General features: G+C 46.8%; 1 protein-coding gene across 1 annotated transcript in view; it reads left to right on the forward strand.

Moving 5' to 3' along the window:
- DARS1 (aspartyl-tRNA synthetase 1) overlaps positions 1–20,852 on the forward strand; it is a 99,937-nt gene that overhangs the window by 22,692 nt on the left and 56,393 nt on the right. Inside the window, exons 2-4 of the mRNA XM_077273037.1 lie at positions 7,940–8,036; positions 9,203–9,232; positions 20,039–20,096. Coding sequence (XP_077129152.1) covers positions 7,940–8,036; positions 9,203–9,232; positions 20,039–20,096 — 185 coding nt within the window. The remainder of the gene's footprint in view (positions 1–7,939; positions 8,037–9,202; positions 9,233–20,038; positions 20,097–20,852) is intronic.

The following is a 20,852-nucleotide window of genomic DNA, read 5'->3' on the forward strand; positions in this document are numbered from 1 at the left end:
GATGGGGATTTGGTAACTTTTACCTGTCTTTTTTTCTTAGCTTCTCTCAACTGATCTGTGACCATATCAAAGTTCAGCTCAAAAGAAGACAGATAACAGTAAAATCTCCCTATTAGAAGAGGCTTACTGACGGAATCTCAGTTAACTCATTCTGCAGTCAGCAGTGTGCAGGGAAACAAAAAGCCTGTAAGAGCCAAACAGAGCAAACAGAAATACAAACTACATGTAAAAAAAGAAATAAAAAAATCGATTGTGTCCATATTCTTACATTTAAATGTTGCAGTTGTCACGAAGGTTTCCAACAGAGGATCATTCATGTGATCTTTCATACAAAACCCTTTAATTTATAGCTGGTAGCACATGCTGAGAATACACAAGGAGTCATGCTGCCGAGGGGACATGCTGCCGAGGGGACACAAGGGAACATGCTCTCCAGGGGTTGTGCTGCCTAGGGGGCATGCTGCCGAGGGGACACAAGGGAACGTGCTCCCCAGGGGTTGTGCTGCCTAGGGGACATGCTGCCGAGGGGACACAAGGGAACGTGCTCCCCAGGGGTTGTGCTGCCTAGGGGACATGCTGCCGAGGGGACACAAGAGAACGTGCTCCCCAGGGGTTGTGCTGCCTAGGGGGCATGCTGCCGAGGGGACACAAGGGAACATGCTTCCCAGGGGTTGTGCTGCCTAGGGGACATGCTGCCGAGGGGACACAAGGGAACGTGCTCCCCAGGGGTTGTGCTGCCTAGGGGGCATGCTGCCGAGGGGACACAAGGGAACATGCTCCCCAGGGGTTGTGCTGCCTAGTGGACATGCTGCCGAGGGGATACAAGGGAACGTGCTCCCCAGGGGTTGTGCTGCCTAGGGGGCATGCTGCCGAGGGGACACAAGGGAACATGCTCCCCAGGGGTTGTGCTGCCTAGGGGACATGCTGCCGAGGGGATACAAGGGAACGTGCTCCCCAGGGGTTGTGCTGCCTAGGGGACATGCTGCTGAGAGGACACAAGGGAACGTGCTCCCGAGGGACTCGCAGCATTTTGGCGTTTGCTCGCTGGTCAGTGAATGGGAGCCATCGTGTATATATCAGGTCTTGCTCCTGATGGTATATAGGGAGCCACATTTCTGAGTAAGTTGTTGGCCACTTGTTTATTTATCCAAAAATTTCCAACCATTTTTTTCCTCGGTTGCCATTGTGGGAAATGCCTTTGTTATGTTGGATCTGCACTGAGCCCATCTGACGGACGCGTAGATCTGGATTCTGAAGGTTTCCCCAATGACTAACGTGTTTTGCCCGTCCAGCGCCCCACAATGGCCTCTGATTCAGAAGACTGCGGTGCCCAATGCCAGGCAGGTGCATGCACGAGCCGGACATGAATGTGTTTGCTGCGCAGCGGCACCTGTTGCTGTTATTGTGCTGCTTTCCTGGCTGCTGGGATTGTGGCTCGGCGCCTGTTCTCAGGATCACATCCTCTCGTGCACAACTTTGGGGTCTATACTTAGTGTTCCTGTGCGTACGATCCTGGGCCGCGCGCTGCCACCACTGACTATAATGGTCTCCTAAGTTTGTTTAGACAGATACTAGGAGTGTACAAGCCGGAGTCTATAAATGACCCATTGTAAGTGGAAGAAGGGGGTAACGTTCCTCCCTGCGGAGAGTGACATGTCAAGCCTGACATACCAAGGTGAGGAGACTTGACATGTCAATCTCCGCAAGGAGAAACCTTACACCTTGGATCCTGGTCAGACGTCTCACTCAGCGAAACCAGATCTCACACTTTGCACTGATGAGGGGCAGTACCCCGAAACAGTGTCTGCAAATTGAGATTCTGGTTTGGCTTTTATCCTACCGTAAGTCATGTGACAAGGCTCGTTAACGGGTCAATATTGACTTGTAGGATCGCTACTTTCAATAGGTGGCGCTAGAGCTCTAGTCCTACTTCCAATTTGTAGAAGTAGAAGAAGTTACGGTAATTGTATGGCTCTGTGCAACTGCATTATAATGACAAGCTATGGCGGCATTATTTATTATTTACAGAGCATAACCTGTATGGCACTGTGCTAAATACAACCATACTGTAAGGATGCGCTATGGTGGCATTATTTATTATGTGCAAAGCATATTGTGTGTAGCACTGTGCTAAATACAATCGTAAGGAAGGGATATAGCGGCATTATTTATGTACAAAGCAGACCAGGTATGGCACTGTGCTTAATACAACTGTATAGAGACAGGCTATGGCAGCATTATTTATTTATAGCGATTATCAGGTATGACACTTAAATGCAACCATAAGGACGGGCAACGGCAGCATAATTTACTACCTACAAATAAACTGAAGCATATGCCAAGTAAAAATTCAAAAAAAAAATGTATTTAACAAATATTGACACACAACTATTTAAAAAGATTCAGTGGATAAATACACACATATGGACCTGAGAACACAGGACATAATATACCCATGCCATAAAACATAGTCAAAAAATGAATGAATATCCAGAGCATATAAAGAACATTTTTTTTTCTCTCTAGGGTTCCTCAGAAAAGGGCTACCTTACATATAGAGCAAAGCTTTCTCGAGTGTTAATCTTATATAATTCAATATATTTTCTCTTTGCAAACAGCGCTATTGGACTCATATGTCAGCCATAAAGCATAGACACATAAATAAGGAAAAGAGTTTTCCATACAGCTCTATTTAGATGCCCATATAGCTTATGGCTCTATGTAAAAACCTTTATGGCTCCTCACAGCAAAAATTGTCTAATTATATAATTTCTTAGATTGCTTACTATCTCTACATCCAAAGACAATAAATGACATAAATAATAATTCAATAAATAATGTTCAATACTACATGCTTTAGAATACTCGCAGAGACAAAACCATATTGTAAGGTGCAAAAACAAGCTACAAAATATTATTATTATTTATTATTATAGCACCATTTATTCCAAATATGACAGCAATTAAATAAGGATGACATAAAATGAGGTTAAGGTGCAGGCATGCTACTGAAGGTTTGTACTAGTCAGCTAGACATGAAGGAGGAAGCAAATCAGCTAAATTCAGAGGGTATACATGACCTGGTTAGCAGGGAGCGTCCCGACGCGCGTTTCGCGTTAGCTTCTTCTGATGGGGGTGTAGTAAAAATTTTTTTAAAAATTCTTACTATGCTCTGGATATTCATTCATTTTTTGAATATGTTTATGGCATGGGTGTATTAATTCCTGTGTTCTCAGGTCCATATGTGTGTATTTATCCACTGAATCTTTTTAAATAGTTGTGTGTCAATATTTGTTAAATACATTTTTTTTTTAAATTTTTACTTGGCATATGCTTCAGTTTATTTGTAGGTAGTATGTTATTTTGGAGGCGCCACTTGTGACTAGGTCATTTCTTTTTGGCAGCATAATTTATTATGCACAAAGTGTATTATATGTGATACTATGGTAAATACAACTGTATTATAAGAACAGTCTGTGGCGGCATTATTTATTATGTACAAAGCATACTGGGTATTGCACTATGCCAAATATAACTATATTGTAAGGACAGCTTATGGCAGCATTATTAAGTACAGAGCATATTGGGGACGGCACTGTGCTAATTATAACCGTATTATAAGGCGAGGCTATAGCGGTATTATTTATTTACGCAGCATATCCTGTGTGGCACTATACTAAATACAACTATTATGACAGGCTATAGTGGCATTAATTATGTATAGAGCATATATTATATGGCACTCTGCCAAGTACAGCTGCATTATCATGACACAATATGGCAGCATTATTTATGTAGAGAGCAAATCCTGTATGGCCCTATGCTAAATAGAACTGCATTATAAGGACAGGCTATAGCAGCATTATTTATGTACAGGGCATGTCATGTATGACACTGTGCTAAATTACAGCTGTAATATAACAGTAGACTATGGCGGCATTATTTATTATGTATAGAGTATTTGCCAGTGCAAAAACTGTAGATGTGAATGTGTATAACACCCTGTGATTGAAGAAAAGGTGTCCAGCGTCAGGCGGCTGCGGCACGAGTCACCGCATTAATGTGTTTGCTGCCCCGTGACACCTGTGAGGGTGATTTGTGCTGTACTTCTGGCTGCCGCGAGTCACGTAAATATATTGTGAGTAATAGGAAAATAAATGACAAATAAAGTCACCAGGAAATGTGCAGTCAGTGATAAGCGGGGAGCGAGACCAGGATCAGAGGAGGATCCATCCATGATCTGTCACATGTAGATGTGGGTTCTGTAACCGCTGTGCTGTTCTCCCTCACTACTCCTGGTAGGGCCAAATGGGGCCCCGTGATCATGATACCGAGGATCCGCGTCTATCAGACGTGTATGACACAACCTGTGCACACGTATGATGCCCATTCACCTTGTGGATAAATGTGTGGATTTGTTTTCTAACCCTCTGCACAGCTTTTACCCGTCACGGGCGTCATTTATGTACAGTGTGGTGGTGTCAGAGCCGTCATGGCTGCAGCATCGAAGACACTGATATCACAAGGGATGGATCAACCAACAATGCAGAGTAAGACCCCAGTGAATCAGCCACAAAGAGCGGGTGTCATGTAGCACAGTCTGCTCCCCGATGTACGATGTCCCTCCTGTCAGTCTAGACGGCATCAGGTCAGCCCGACGAGGGGTTAACAAGCGAGAAATGCTGATCCTGCGTCCTACACCGCACCCTGCTCACCTGCTGCACCACCACATTGCCATGGCAGATCATATCCCAGCAGAGCCTTCCTGTACTTACACATTTATTATCACACCTATACGATGTGCCTGTCATTCCCTGCATAGTGGGGAATAATCAGGGTCAGGGGTCCCATATTCTGTCTATTACACCAGTCAGTGAGGCCACTGCTGGGCACATCTAGACAGGGAATGAATGGATAGGAGGTCCGACATGTGCACGGCACTCTCCATTCTGAGTTACTTTATAACTAACTTGGCTTACCTGTAGTATCTACTAATGCTTAATTATACTTCAGAGCTGCACTCACTATTCTGCTGGTGCAGTCACTGTGTACATACATTACATTACTGATCCTGTACAGGATGTAAGTTAGGATCTGTAATGTAATGTATGTACACAGTGACTGCACCAGCAGAATAGTGAGTGCAGCTCTGGAGTATAATACAGGATGTAACTCAGGATCAGTAATGTAATGTATGTACACAGTGACTGCAGCAGCAGAATAGTGAGTGCAGCTCTGGGGTATAATACAGGAGGTAACTCAGGATCAGTAATGTAATGTATGTACACAGTGACTGCACCAGCAGAATAGTGAGTGCAGCTCTGGGCTGTAATACAGGATGTAACTCAGGATCAGTAATGTAATGTATATACACAGTGACTGCACCAGCAGAATAGTGAGTGCAGCTCTGGGGTATAATACAGGAGGTAACTCAGGATCAGTAATGTAATGTATGTACACAGTGACTGCACCAGCAGAATAGTGAGTGCAGCTCTGGAGTATAATACAGGATGTAACTCAGGATCAGTAATGTAATGTATGTACACAGTGACTGCACCAGCAGAATAGTGAGTGCAGCTCTGGGGTATAATACAGGATGTAACTCAGGATCAGTAATGTATGTACACAGTGACTGCACCAGCAGAATAGTGAGTGCAGCTCTGGGGTATAATACAGGAGGTAACTCAGGATCAGTAATGTAATATATGTACACAGTGACTGCTCCAGCAGAATAGTGAGTGCAGCTCTGGGGTATAATACAGGATGTGACTCAGGATCAGTAATGTAATGTATGTACACAGTGACTGCACCAGCAGAATAGTGAGTGCAGCTCTGGAGTATAATACAGGATGTAACTCAGGATCAGTAATGTATGTACACAGTGACTGCACCAGCAGAATAGTGAGTGCAGCTCTGGGGTATAATACAGGAGGTAACTCCGGATCAGTAATGTATGTACACAGTGACTGCACCAGCAGAATAGTGAGTGCAGCTCTGGGGTATAATACAGGAGGTAACTCAGGATCAGTAATGTAATGTATGCACACAGTGACTGCTCCAGCAGAATAGTGAGTGCAGCTCTGGGGTATAATACAGGATGTAACTCAGGATCAGTAATGTAATGTATGTACACAGTGACTGCACCAGCAGAATAGTGAGTGCAGCTCTGGAGTATAATACAGGATGTAACTCAGGATCAGTAATGTAATGTATGTACACAGTGACTGCACCAGCAGAATAGTGAGTGCAGCTCTGGAGTATAATACAGGATGTAACTCCGGATCAGTAATGTATGTACACAGTGACTGCACCAGCAGAATAGTGAGTGCAGCTCTGGGGTATAATACAGGAGGTAACTCAGGATCAGTAATGTAATGTATGTACACAGTGACTGCACCAGCAGAATAGTGAGTGCAGCTCTGGGGTATAATACAGGATGTAACTCAGGATCAGTAATGTAATGTATGTACACAGTGACTGCACCAGCAGAATAGTGAGTGCAGCTCTGGAGTATAATACAGGATGTAACTCAGGATCAGTAATGTAATGTATGTACACAGTGACTGCACCAGCAGAATAGTGAGTGCAGCTCTGGAGTATAATACAGGATGTAACTCAGGATCAGTAATGTAATGTATGTACACAGTGACTGCACCAGCAGAATAGTGAGTGCAGCTCTGGGGTATAATACAGGATGTAACTCAGGATCAGTAATGTATGTATGTACACAGTGACTGCACCAGCAGAATAGTGAGTGCAGCTCTGGGGTATAATACAGGATGTAACTCAGGATCAGTAATGTAATGTATGCACACAGTGACTGCTCCAGCAGAATAGTGAGTGCAGCTCTGGGGTATAATACAGGATGTAACTCAGGATCAGTAATGTAATGTATGTACACAGTGACTGCACCAGCAGAATAGTGAGTGCAGCTCTGGAGTATAATACAGGATGTAACTCAGGATCAGTAATGTAATGTATGTACACAGTGACTGCACCAGCAGAATAGTGAGTGCAGCTCTGGAGTATAATACAGGATGTAACTCCGGATCAGTAATGTATGTACACAGTGACTGCACCAGCAGAATAGTGAGTGCAGCTCTGGGGTATAATACAGGAGGTAACTCAGGATCAGTAATGTAATGTATGTACACAGTGACTGCACCAGCAGAATAGTGAGTGCAGCTCTGGGGTATAATACAGGATGTAACTCAGGATCAGTAATGTATGTATGTACACAGTGACTGCACCAGCAGAATAGTGAGTGCAGCTCTGGAGTATAATACAGGAGGTAACTCAGGACCATTAATGTAATGTATGTACACAGTGACTGCACCAGCAGAATAGTGAGTGCAGCTCTGGGGTATAATACAGGAGTAACTCAGGATCAGTAATGTAATGTATGTACACAGTGACTGCACCAGCAGAATAGTGAGTGCAGCTCTGGGGTATGATATTATTTTGGCCTAGTAGAATTAGATTTAGCTTTCTGCTGACAGATTTATTTTGTCCCCTGCCCATAAATCATAGATTGTGCCAGATTAGGGTCACAGAGTCATATGAAGCGTTGCCATTGTCAGCGTCCTAATTGGAAGAGGATCCTTCTTCATTTTGTGTTTGAAATGCTTGTTAAAAGAAATATCCCATTATTATTATTTCCAAGCTTTTGCTTCCCTAGATATTTCCTGTTTTTATTTTTTGGAAGAGCGACAAATAAATGTTTGAATGGAGAGAAACCGAACAAATCCTTCTAGCAAACAAAGGCCTTGCGCTCCCTTCCCCCGGCTCCAGCCCCCATACTATGAATGGGTCCGGGGTTCCCACTGACTGAAAAGCTTCCTATAGGAAGTGGAATAAATAGCAGATGGAAGCTGCGAGGTCGCCTTGTCGTATCGCTGCACGTTGGCATCACTCTCTATTCTCGCTTTTTGCTTTGCAGTGCGGCCGAGGACCAGTCGCAGTCCAAGAAAGCGCAGAAGAAACAACAGAAGGAAGCCGAGAAGGCAGCAAAGAAAGCTGAGAAACAGGCCAAGCTGGTCAGTCCTACCTCTCCTTACACAAACACCCTGGGAAAACAATGGTGCACACAATAAACAATCACTGTAGTCTGATTATGCTGTCAGATGTTCCTAATAAGCTCCAGTTTTGCAAAAAGCTAGAGGAAATGATAGATTTAAAAAGTAGTGAAAAGTTTTAAAACTTTCTAGTGTACTCTCTATTTCAGCACTTAAACAATTTAAAGGGGTTTTCTGCCCCCTTTATTTTATTTTATCCCCAGTGCTGCGTAGAATTAAGAAAAGCACATATTCGCCTATCGATCTCCTCCTACTTCTCCATCCTACCTCTCATCAGTTCCCTCTCCTGCTGTGATAGACATGTGACCGCTGCAGCCAAACAGTGTCCCCAGCGATCGGCTGCAGCTATCAAGCGCCAACCACAGTGGAAAAAAATAAGAGATGAGACAATGAAGAGCAGGGAACTGATAGACGAGTACATAATTTTTCTTATTCTTTTCCCACACTGGAGCTACATGTAAACTTTCAGAAAAAGTCATAAAATCCCTTTAAGATCTCTGCTTGCTGTCTTTAAATGTAAAATGTAAAATTCTATACCTTCAAATTGCAATAATGCCCCCCCGTTTTCAGCTCTGCCACTGTAGTTAGATTTAAGGGACCACCCTGGCTTATTAAAGGCCCCCATGGCTGTCCTGTGAGGTTGCAAATAATAATAATCAGAATAAAATAAAAATAAATTTAAAAATTCTCTAAATTGAAAAATGAAGTGAAATGTTCACAAAATGATACAAAATTATTCTAAATATAAAAGAAAAAATACATAATAAATGGACACAAGACTGTGAAGGGGCTGAGACCCAGAATCACTGGAGATGGCGCCTTCATTCACTGGGGGTCCTAGTGGTCAGACCCCCCCGATCATAAAGCGACGGTATATTCTAGCGATACGCCATTTCTCTATCGGACAGTAATATCCCGTTATCTGTTCCCTTAGTCACACATTCATGTACAATAATTTATCATTAAAAAAAATTGCAGAATTTAATGTTTTGTACATTGTGAAGGAAAGAGTTCAATGTCAAACTTTATTATAGATATATTTGAAAAAGATAAAATATCAGTAAACAATGGGTGTATCTGACATCTTTTCTGTCATTGACTTCTTTTTTTTTTTCTGTTTGCTTCAGGCCTCTGAGCAGCAAGCGGATGAAGGAGAGGTAAGAGGCGAAGTGTCAGCCGCCCCGGGGAGGGGTTTTTTACACCTTAATTTGTGGTTATTACAGGGGGCAGGTGTCATTACAGATCTTGTTGTTTTTATCATATTGGAATAAAGAGTTATCATGTTATCACAGAGACGACTGCTGGATCCCTGCAGCTATTCACACATCCTCTGTATATAAGGCCCCATCATGGTATATAGACATCAGAGGGGGGGGGGGGGTCACTGTGTACTTACATTACTGATCCTGCACTGATCCTGAGTTACATCCTGTATTATACTCCAGAGCTGCACTCACTATTCTGGTGGTGCAGTCACTGTGTACATACATTACATTACTGATCCTGAGTTACATCCTGTATTATACTCCAGAGCTGCACTCACTATTCTGCTGGTGCAATCACTGTGTACATACATTACATTACTGATCCTGAGTTACATCCTGTATTATACTCCAGAGCTGCACTCACTATTCTGCTGGTGCAGTCACTGTGTACATACATTACATTACTGATCCTGAGTTACATCCTGTATTATAACCCAGAGCTGCACTCACTATTCTGGTGGTGCAGTCACTGTGTACATACATTACATTACTGATCCTGAGTTACATCCTGTATTATACTCCAGAGCTGCACTCACTATTCTGCTGGTGCAATCACTGTGTACATACATTACATTACTGATCCTGAGTTACATCCTGTATTATACTCCAGAGCTGCACTCACTATTCTGCTGGTGCAGTCACTGTGTACATACATTACATTACTGATCCTGAGTTACATCCTGTATTATAACCCAGAGCTGCACTCACTATTCTGCTGGTGCAGTCACTGTGTACATACATTACATTACTGATCCTGAGTTACATCCTGTATTATACTCCAGAGCTGCACTCACTATTCTGCTGGTGCAATCACTGTGTACATACATTACATTACTGATCCTGAGTTACATCCTGTATTATACTCCAGAGCTGCACTCACTATTCTGCTGGTGCAATCACTATGTACATACATTACATTACTGATCCTGAGTTACACCCTGTATTATACTCCAGAGCTGCACTCACTATTCTGCTGGTGCAATAACTGTGTACATACATTACATTACTGATCCTGAGTTAGTTACATCCTGTATTATACCCCAGAGCTGCACTCACTATTCTGCTGGTGCAGGCACTGTGTATATACATTACATTACTGATCCTGAGTTACATCCTGTAGATCTTTTATTATAAAAATGAAAAACATAACAACAATAATAGCAGAAAACATAACAAAAATATTAGCCAGAAAATAATCAGTATACTGAACACTGGTCCAGCCGCTCATTCTCTCCTCTCACACATATTATACAGTATATACAGAACAATAACTTCAGGTCCGGTCACCAAACAAAATAATAATAACAAATAAAATAAACAATGGAAAACAAAGACTATATACAGGAATTTTTTTTTTTTTTTTTTTTAATTTTAAATAAAATAACTACAAATTAAACAAATATATACAATACTACAAGCTATCCTCCATTCCCAACCCCCCGCTCTGACCTGAGAGCTGGTCCTGCGTCTCATGCCTCAGTCCATGTCCAACGTCCATAGGCCAGATCAGGCAGTGCCAGTTTTTCCCCCAAACAACCCGGTGTCCCATAGTCCCACAAGATAATCCCACCTCCCCCCTTTTCCCACCACCCAACCTAATACCTACACCCAAATCTATATCCCCATATACAATATATACATTATATACAGCAGCACACACCACAATAATTACAAAACACGAAGCCCAAGTTCGGCGCCTGCAGCCCTACATCACTGTATAATGATCAAACAAAACAAAAATCTACAGTGTCAGCAGCAGCCCACCACCAGGAAAGGAGATGACCAGACTAGGGCACACTAAAAGAAAAGCCCCTCCAGAGGAGCGCGGCCCTCCGTGCGCCCAGTCGCCCATACTCCAGAGAGCGCACCTTCACCAGGTCACCGAGTATGGTCCTAAACACATCGTCCACTGGGAGGATTTTTCGTTGCGTCGATACTAAGCACCGTGCGTTCCACGTGTGATACCTAACCACTGCGCTAACTAGAAATAAGGTGCAGCGGTCCCGACCACCCAGGTCTCCGAATGCTCCATAGGCCCATTCCGCATAGGAGAGACCGGCCAGCCGAGACCAGCCAATGAAGGCGCCCACCCTGTTGTACACCTCTGTGTTGAAGGGACAATGAAGCAGGAAGTGGTCCATGCTTTCCAGCAAGGTACCACAATGCTCCCGAGGACAATTCCTGTCCTCAGAGCTCCTACACTTCAGATTGTCCCTCACACACAGTTTCCCATGGAAGCAGCGCCAAGCCAAGTCCCAAAACTTCGAGGGGATCCTGATAGAATTCAAAAGATGCAAACCCACCCCAAGATCCCGACTTGGGCAGTCCCTGAGCGCCAGAGGCCTCTGGAAATGGGTCAACAGAACCCTACTGTCAAGTAGTTTCCTTGGCAGAGTCCTGATCTCCCACATTCCCAGACCCCACCGACGAATTACCTTCAGAACCAAGGTAGCGTAAGCCGGAAGATGTCCATGCGGTGTGCGAAGATCCTTCACTTGCCCTCCTGTCTCCCATTCCTGGAAGAAAGGCTGAAACCATCCCCTACAGGAGAATACCCACGGAGGAGCCCTCTCTTTCCAGAGGTTTGCGATATTGATCTTAATGAAGGTATCCACAAGGAATACCACAGGGTTGACCATACCCAACCCTCCTAGTCTCCTCGTACGGTAAGTAACCTCCCTCTTGACCAGGTTCAGTCTATTCCCCCATAACAGTTGGAAGAACAAACTGTAGACCCGAGTCCAGAGAGATTCCGGCAAGATGCACACACTGCCCAGATAAATCAGTAAAGGGAGCAGGTAAGTTTTGCTCAGGTTTACCCTTTCCCTTAGGGTCAAAGACCAACCCTTCCATTGGTTCACCTTCTGAGTGGCGATCTCTAGCCTGCTGTCCCAATTTTGTTTGGGGTAATCCCCCTGGCCAAATTCGATGCCAAGGACTTTTGCAGAGACTTTGGGTCCTGGAAGGGTGTCCGGGAGATCAAAACCAGGATCTCCTCCTCCCAGCCAGAGACTCTCACACTTATCCCGGTTGATCTTGGACCCGGATGCCTCCGAGTAGCGATCTACCTCTGATATCAGCCACCCTGCCTCCTCGTGAGAGGAAGCAAACACAGTGACATCATCGGCATACGCCACCACCCTCAGAGTGGCTTCCGGTGCTGCCTGATCCATCCCGATCCCGGCCAACGGTCCACGCTCCACCCTCCTAAGAAGAGGGTCAATCGCAAACACGTACAGCAGCGGGCTCAAGGGACAACCCTGGCGAACACCGGACCCAACCTCAAAAGAGCTACCAATCCAACCATTCACAAGCGGGAAACTCTCTGCCCCACTGTACAAGGTCTTAAGCCAATCAACAAACCCCCCCCGGCAGGCCATATCTCAGAAGGACGGACCAGAGGTACTCGTTATTAACCCGATCAAACGCTTTTGCCTGGTCCAGTGACAGCATGTACCCATTCCAGTGACCAGCCCTACCCTGCTCCACTGCCTCTCGGACACAGAGCACAGCACTAAATGTGCTGCGGCCTGGAACAGAGCAATGCTGGGCCCCCGAAAGGAGTCGGGGTGCAAATTTCACCAGCCGATTAAACAGCACCTTTGCCAGAACCTTCCTGTCTGCATTGAGAAGCGCTATGGGACGCCAATTCTCAATGCAAGACGGGTCCTTACCCTTTGACAAGATGATCAGAGCAGACCTCCTCATTGACTTCGGCAGAGTGCCCGAGGAAAGACACTCATTGAATACCTCAGTCAAGAGGGGAACCAAAACGTCCTTAAAGGTCTTATAGAATTCAGATGTTAAGCCATCTGGACCAGGCGATTTTTTTGGGAGCAAGCCCTTCAATCGCCAACTGAACTTCCTCTTCCCTGATCATTTCTGTCAAAACGTCAAGAGAGGGGTCTACCCCTGGTTCGGGGACAGCTTCTGCCAGGAAAGCCGACATCTCATCCCAATCAAGATCCCTCTTCCCCAAGAGGTGCGAGTAGAAGGATCTGACAACCTCCAGGATCCCTGATCTGGATCGCCTCAGGGACCCCGTAGTGTCGACCAGTCCTGTAACCACTTTACTATTCACTGACATCTTGCAGTTTCTGTAAGGGTCGGGCGAGCGGTACTTCCCGTAATCCCTCTCAAAAACCAAAGATGCGTGTCTATCGTGCTGACACCTCATAAGCAAAGATTTCACTCTGGAGATCTCCTCGCGGCTACCTCCAGTTGAGACAAGATGCTCGAGTTTCCTCCTCAGACCCTGATACAGGCGGTACCTGCTCAGACTCCTGAGGCTCGAGAGCTGGCGGAAGAATCTCGCCACCCTTTCCTTGAACATCTCCCACCACTCTGACCTACTACTACATAGATCCAGTAAGGGTACCTGGCTCTGAAGAAAATCCTCAAAGGACTGTCTTATCTCCGCTTCTTCCAAGAGAGACGAATTGAGCCTCCAAAAGCCTCTTCCCATCCGGAGGGTCTCTGTAACATTCAGAGAAAACAAAATTAAAAAGTGGTCGGAGAACTCCACCTCAACAACAGACACTGCTGAAGAGACAGCTTCCTCCTTTAAATAAAACCTATCTATTCTGGACCTACAGTTACCTCTATGATAGGTGAACCCCTCGTGGCCTGGGGTGTGCCGAATGTGGACATCCACCAGGCGAGCCTCACTAGCTATACTATTAAGGGCGACGCTATCATAAGTCAGCTTGTCTCTGGAACCTCCTCTATCTCGGGGCCTCGTGACAGCATTGAAGTCCCCTCCAAAGACAACCTGCCGACTTGTAAAAAGGTAGGGCTTGATCCTCATAAAGAGACACTTCCGGTCCCACTTAGATTGGGGACCATAGATGTTAATGAGCCGGAGCTCTTGTCCCTTCATGAGGACATCTAAGATCAGGCACCTCCCCATTTCTAACTCAATAACCCGTCGGCATTCCACCGGTGCGGTAAAAAGGACCGCCACTCCGCTATACGGCTCGGCCGCAAGAGACCAATAGGAGGGCCCGAGTCTCCACTCCCTCTTAGCTTTAAACACATCTGCCATGTTTGGCAGTCTGGTCTCTTGCAAAAAGAAAATGTCAGCTTCAACCCGGCTGAGAAAATCAAAGGCCGCAAATCTAGCTGTATTTGACTTTATGCTGGCGACATTAATGGATGCCAGCGTCAACGGAGTGGGTTCCGCCATCATTGGTGATTGAGTTAGATGGCTTTCTTTTTCCCACTCCCCTTATCCTCTGCCTCAGAGGAGGAATCCTTCCCCCTCTTTAATGACATGGAGGTATCCATTTCCACGCGTTTTTTATTTTTTTTGTCCTCGTCTCCGGACTCTGGGCCAGTCCCTCCCTCCAAGGATCTTACGTTCCCAGAAGGAGGAGACTCGGCGCCCCCTGTGAGCCCTGCCGAAGCCAGAACCTCACCCTCAGCTTCCTCCTCAGAGGAAGAGATGTTTTCAAGGGCTTGGAACCGGTTAGAAAGACCAACCAGAGGGGAGTCGGTTTTTCCTTCCTTAGGTACCTTGGTCAGAGTGAGAGAAGATTTTTTATCTCCCTTCTTTCTCTTCTTTTTGGTGCCGAGCTTACGCTTGTCCTCTAGCCACTGCCTATTATCCTCATCCTTACTTTCATAATGGGAGGACTCTGAGGCAGTGGCACTCTCCTCCCTGTGGATCCTCCTGACCTCCTCATCCAACTCATCATCCCTTGGGGCCTCAGCAGCAAGACTGGCATCCAGGACAGGGGCCGCCCCAGTAGCCCGAGGCTCGCCCAGCTCCCTATCCTGTCTGCGCTTGTCTAGACGCCTTAGCTGGGCAGGCGTCTTTTTATTGCTTTTCTTCCTTGGCCCCTCAGCTCCCTCACCCTTGCTAGTCCCTTCCCCAGCAGAATCAGCCTCACGGCTTTCTCCCACCGGGGTCACGACTGCGTTAGCGAAGGAGCGAGGACAACGGCTGAATGGGTGACCTAACTCACCACACAGGTGGCACCTAATCTCCACACAAGATGCAGCAAGATGGCCGACATCCCCACACAATGCACACTTCTGCACAGTGCAGTTTGCGCTGAAGTGTGTGGGGTCGCCGCACTTGTGACAGAGCTTCGGTTGCCCCTGGTAGAAGACCAGGATACGATCCCTACCCAGGAAGGCAGATGATGGTATGTGGGCAACCGTACCACCTGAACGCTTAAGTTTTACCATAAACGTCCAGGCCCCTGACCAGATACCAAACTCGTCACGGTTTTTCTTTGGCATCTCCACTACCTCTCCATACCGGCCAAGCCACGTCATGATGTCATAACAAGAAAGCGACTCGTTACATGTCATCACGGTCACTTTCTTGACTTGATTTTGGCGAGACACCGCCTGAACGGCAAAGTCTCGCCAGCCGGGCTCATTTTTTGCCAACTCATAGTTCGACCAGAAAAGTTCAAGCCCCTCCGGCCGAACAAAGCTGACATCAAACTCAGGTGTGGAATAGGGATGTATCAAGGCGTAGATGTCAATCGCCTTGAAGCCCATCCTCAGCAGGAGCTCCACAACCTTCGACCTTGGAGGACACGCATCACTGCCCCTCCACCGAAGACGGACCACATTCCTACGCACACTACCCGGCCCGGCTGTTGGGAGGGACCACACTGTATCCCCCCCTCTTTGCTCTCGGAAGGCCCCGAGGCCATGCCTCTCTATCCAGAAGGATAGATCAACCTCTCGACCCTCTACCATTAGTGATCTCTCTCCCTTCTTTAGAGCCTCCAGGAGACGCCGTTGCAACATGCCGTCCCCAGAGCCCAGAGACGAGGAGGACGCCCTATTTCCCCCGGAGGTGACAGCGGCATAACTCCTGACAGGTGCTGCCACCACCGGGGGGGCAACCGGACCAGTGACCACATCCACACCAACAGTATCACCATTACCCACCTCCATAACCTCCTCACCCTCCACCAAACCAGCAACCACACCACTAGACAAAGAGTTTTCCTCATCCATACCCACTACCACATTCACTCCTGCTGGACCAGTGACAACAGGGGGTGACATTTTGGCCTCCGCATCATCAGGCACAAGGGGCTGAGTCTCCTCCACAGAACTGGAGGTGACCTCACCCCTGGTTTTATGTGTGCCCTCCGCATCATCAGTTGATATTTTCCGCTGCTTCATGGTTGCTACCAGGCGCCGCTGATCTTTCGCTGTTGTGAGGCACCGCTGATCCTTAGCATCAGGATCTTGTTGACCAGCGGCGCCAACACAGAACAGGACTTTGGTGGGAGGACCGGAACGCCCAGCCCCGGTAACCCACTCACACTGCCGCCGCTTCTCAACTAAGTGATCAGCGGCAACAGCATTCAGGGGCACCGAGGCTACCGGAGCTGCCCCTGACACCGGGCTGCTCCCCCCTCCCAATGGGGAGCGCACCACAGTATCGTGGCCTGATTTTTCGCCCGCCGCCGGGCCGCCCTCACTGTCCAGCCTCTCGGCTGATGCACCTGCTGCTACATCCCCGCTACTACAAGCAGAAACGGAGCTCTGTGCCTCACTACATTGCTTTGTAGTCTCCCCGCGCCTTTGCACCGGATCCACAGCAGAACCCGGGCTGGGCTGGGCAACGGGGCTTATACAGCGAGCTGACCCTGCAGCCGACTCAGGGGGTACAGGGAGGGGGGCATACACATAGCTTACCGCTTCCTGGAGCTTAGGTTTGATCTTCTTCACCTTTTTTTTCCGGCCCCCAGGTGCCTCCTCTGGCAAATCATCACCAAGATGGAAGTTCTGAAGGCACACTGGGGACTCCAGGAGCTTGATCTCGGCCATTAGTGCCCCTCCCTGGCCGATGTCACTGTCCTCCCCAGAGCCAGCAGAACTGCGACGAGATGTCATTGTCGCCTGTCCAGCAGGGACCTCGCTGCACGTGGCCTGTGAGTGACTAAGCAGGCTGCCAGGTGGGGCTTTCTGCTGGTCATCATCCTCCTCCTCATCATCATCATCCACCTGGCACTCAGGCTGCAGCCCCATCTGCCTTTGCTCTCTGTTATCAGCCATTTCTCTGAATCGATCTTCATTAATAAGTTTTTCCTTAAATGGTCCACTTTTTTCTCTGATGAGAGCTTTTCTGACTTCAAGCTCATTGATGTCATCCTTCAGTCTCCTTACCTCCGCCTGGAGCTGATTCTTCCTCGGTTTGGAGGAACCTGCAGCTTTGTTGCTTGTGCAGCGCAGCTCCTCTCGGAGCCTCGTGATGGTCTTGCTTGCGTCTTCATACTCACGGAGGTGGCTCATGACCCGGGAGGCATAGGTGGACACAGACTCCCGGGGGCTCTGCAGCGCCCAACCCTCTTCAGTGAGGTCGGCCTCACCTCCGTGAGCACTCAGCTTTCCTCCAGAAGGACCGCCATCTTGCACACTAGCAGGCTTCTCCTCCATGGAAGCCTTGCGGCTTCTCTGGGTCTCTGCAGACCTGGGGGGAGTAGGAGCCACATTGCTGCGACTCCTGGTGGAGCGTCTCACCCCCGAATCCTCTGATGTGCAGGCTGGTTGCTGGTTCCTTCTGCCCCCCGCCAGCCTGGTCCGGGAAGCAGAAGCCTGGGACTTGGCTCCTTCACTCATCCCAGGAAACCCACTCCCTCCCTGGGTAAGAGAGAGAGCAGGTCCCCGGGTGGAGAGGTGGTGGTTCCCAGGAGCTCAGGAGCACACTGCAGGTTCAGCAGCGACCGCACCCACAATCAGCACAGTGAGTAGCAGCTGAGCAGAGCTGCACCCACTATCCTGCTGGAGCAGTCACTGTGCACATACATTACATTACTGATCCTGAGTTACATCCTGTATTATACTCCAGAGCTGCACTCACTATTCTGCTGGTGCAGTCACTGTGTACATACATTACATTACTGATCCTGAGTTACATCCTGTATTATACTCCAGAGCTGTACTCACTATTCTGCTGGTGCAGTCACTGTGTACATACATTACATTACTGATCCTCAGTTACATCCTGTATTATACTCCAGATCTGCACTCACTGTTCTGCTGGTGCAGTCACTGTGTACATACATTACATTACTGATCCTGAGTTACATCCTGTATTATACCCCAGAGCTGCACTCACTATTCTGCTGGTGCAGTCACTGTGTACATACATTACATTACTGATCCTGAGTTACATCCTGTATTATACCCCAGAGCTGCACTCACTATTCTGCTGGTGCAGTCACTGTGTACATACATTACATTACTGATCCTGAGTTACATCCTGTATTATACTCCAGAGCTGCACTCACTATTCTGCTGGTGCAGTCACTGTGTACATACATTACATTACTGATCCTGAGTTACATCCTGTATTATACCCCAGAGCTGCACTCACTATTCTGCTGGTACAGTCACTGTGTACATACATTACATTACTGATCCTGAGTTACATCCTGTATTATACCCCAGAGCTGCACTCACTATTCTTCTGGTGCAGTCACTGTGTACATACATTACATTACTGATCCTGAGTTACATCCTGTATTATACTCCAGAGCTGCACTCACTATTCTTCTGGTGCAGTCACTGTGTACATACATTACATTACTGATCCTGAGTTACATCCTGTATTATACTCCAGATCTGCACTCACTATTCTGCTGGTGCAGTCACTGTGTACATACATTACATTACTGATCCTGAGTTACATCCTGTATTATACCCCAGAGCTGCACTCACTATTCTGCTGGTGCAGTCACTGTGTACATACATTACATTACTGATCCTGAGTTACATCCTGTATTATACTCCAGAGCTGCACTCACTATTCTTCTGGTGCAGTCACTGTGTACATACATTACATTACTGATCCTGAGTTACATCCTGTATTATACTCCAGATCTGCACTCACTATTCTGCTGGTGCAGTCACTGTGTACATACATTACATTACTGATCCTGAGTTACATCCTGTATTATACCCCAGAGCTGCACTCACTATTCTGCTGGTGCAGTCACTGTGTACATACATTACATTACTGATCCTGAGTTACATCCTGTATTATACCCCAGAGCTGCACTCACTATTCTGCTGGTGCAGCCACTGAGTACATACATTACATTACTGATCCTGAGTTACATCCTGTATTATACCCCAGAGCTGCACTCACTATTCTGCTGGTGCAGTCACTGTGTACATACATTACATTACTGATCCTGAGTTACATCCTGTATTATACTCCAGAGCTGCACTCACTATTCTGCTAGTGCAGCCACTGTGTACATACATTACATTACTGATCCTGAGTTACATCCTGTATTTTACTCCAGAGCAGCGCTCACTATTCTGCTGGTAGTCTTCAGCCTAGCATTAGTGGGGTCTATGTGGCACTGAGAATCCCTCGGATACATTGTTGTCCGTTTGGTTCCAGCTGTAGGATTTGCTCTTATTCTGCAGATTGGTCTTTGAGGTCTTGGCAGCTGCAGTGGAGGAACCTGTCTTATAGAGGATAGGATCCTCCGGTTTTGGCCGCGGTTCTCTTCCTCCTGCTCAGGATAATTTTGGAGAGGATGCGTCAAAATAGGAACAATGTAGAAATGTCGGCTTGTTGGCAGTGGTCGTTATTGTGACTGTGTTCTGTGGTGCTCGGATTGGTGTTTCTTGTGGCTTCTTGTAGTTTTTTCTTATGTCCCCTCTGTGTCAGTCAGTTACTTGTGTGTTTTGTATCTTCTCGTTACACAGGACTTTGCCAAGGACAGATATGGCGTTTCTGCAATGATCCAGTCTCAGGACAAACCAGGTATTTCTGTGCCATATTCTGTGCGCCGTCTCCACATTTACACCTTGTCAGCTGTGACGTTGCGAGGCAGAAACTCGCTCCTGATGTGTTGGCTCCAATTGTAGGATGATCACAAAACTGCAGTCTTCTAAGAGAAGCAACATGCAGCACTGTGAGCAGCCTGAGACTAGCAGGGCCTTCTGGGAGTTGTAGTCCTACAGTCGCTGGACCCCTGCATAGAGCAACGTTGCAAGCAATAACAGAAAAGTGGTCTTCTCATGTTAGTAAATGGTCAAGACTGCAAAGTGTAAAAACAGGAAACTTTGCAATTTACCTCCTGTTAAAAAGGTTTTCAAGAGCGAAGGGATTTTTAACTTTATACTTTCCTTTTCGTTGCCTCGCTTACCGGCCACCTCTGCAATGTCACCCCCTTGGTGTTTTTAACTAAAAGAGCCACCTTGTGCAGCACTAATGCTGCATTCTGTCTAGGTGGCGCTTTTATTTGGTGTCCCTTCCAACGCTGAAATATTTGTTTTTATAATTTGCCCGCCATACATGTAGTCTATCCAGGGGGCATGTCTTCCCCCCCCCCCCCCCCGACAGTTAGTTAAAAACGCCAGGTGGGTGGTGACAGGTTCCCTTTAAGACAACCGCTTTAGCATGCAGTCATACAATTAACACATATAGTTAGATAACATGGAGCCCCTCACTTAAAGGCGTCTTCCAAGGTTAGAAAAACTTGGTCACTGACCGTGGGTTGTGAAATGAATGGATCTG

The sequence above is a fragment of the Ranitomeya variabilis genome, chromosome 7 (genome assembly GCF_051348905.1).
Source record: "Ranitomeya variabilis isolate aRanVar5 chromosome 7, aRanVar5.hap1, whole genome shotgun sequence".
Classification (NCBI taxonomy): domain Eukaryota; kingdom Metazoa; phylum Chordata; class Amphibia; order Anura; family Dendrobatidae; genus Ranitomeya; species Ranitomeya variabilis.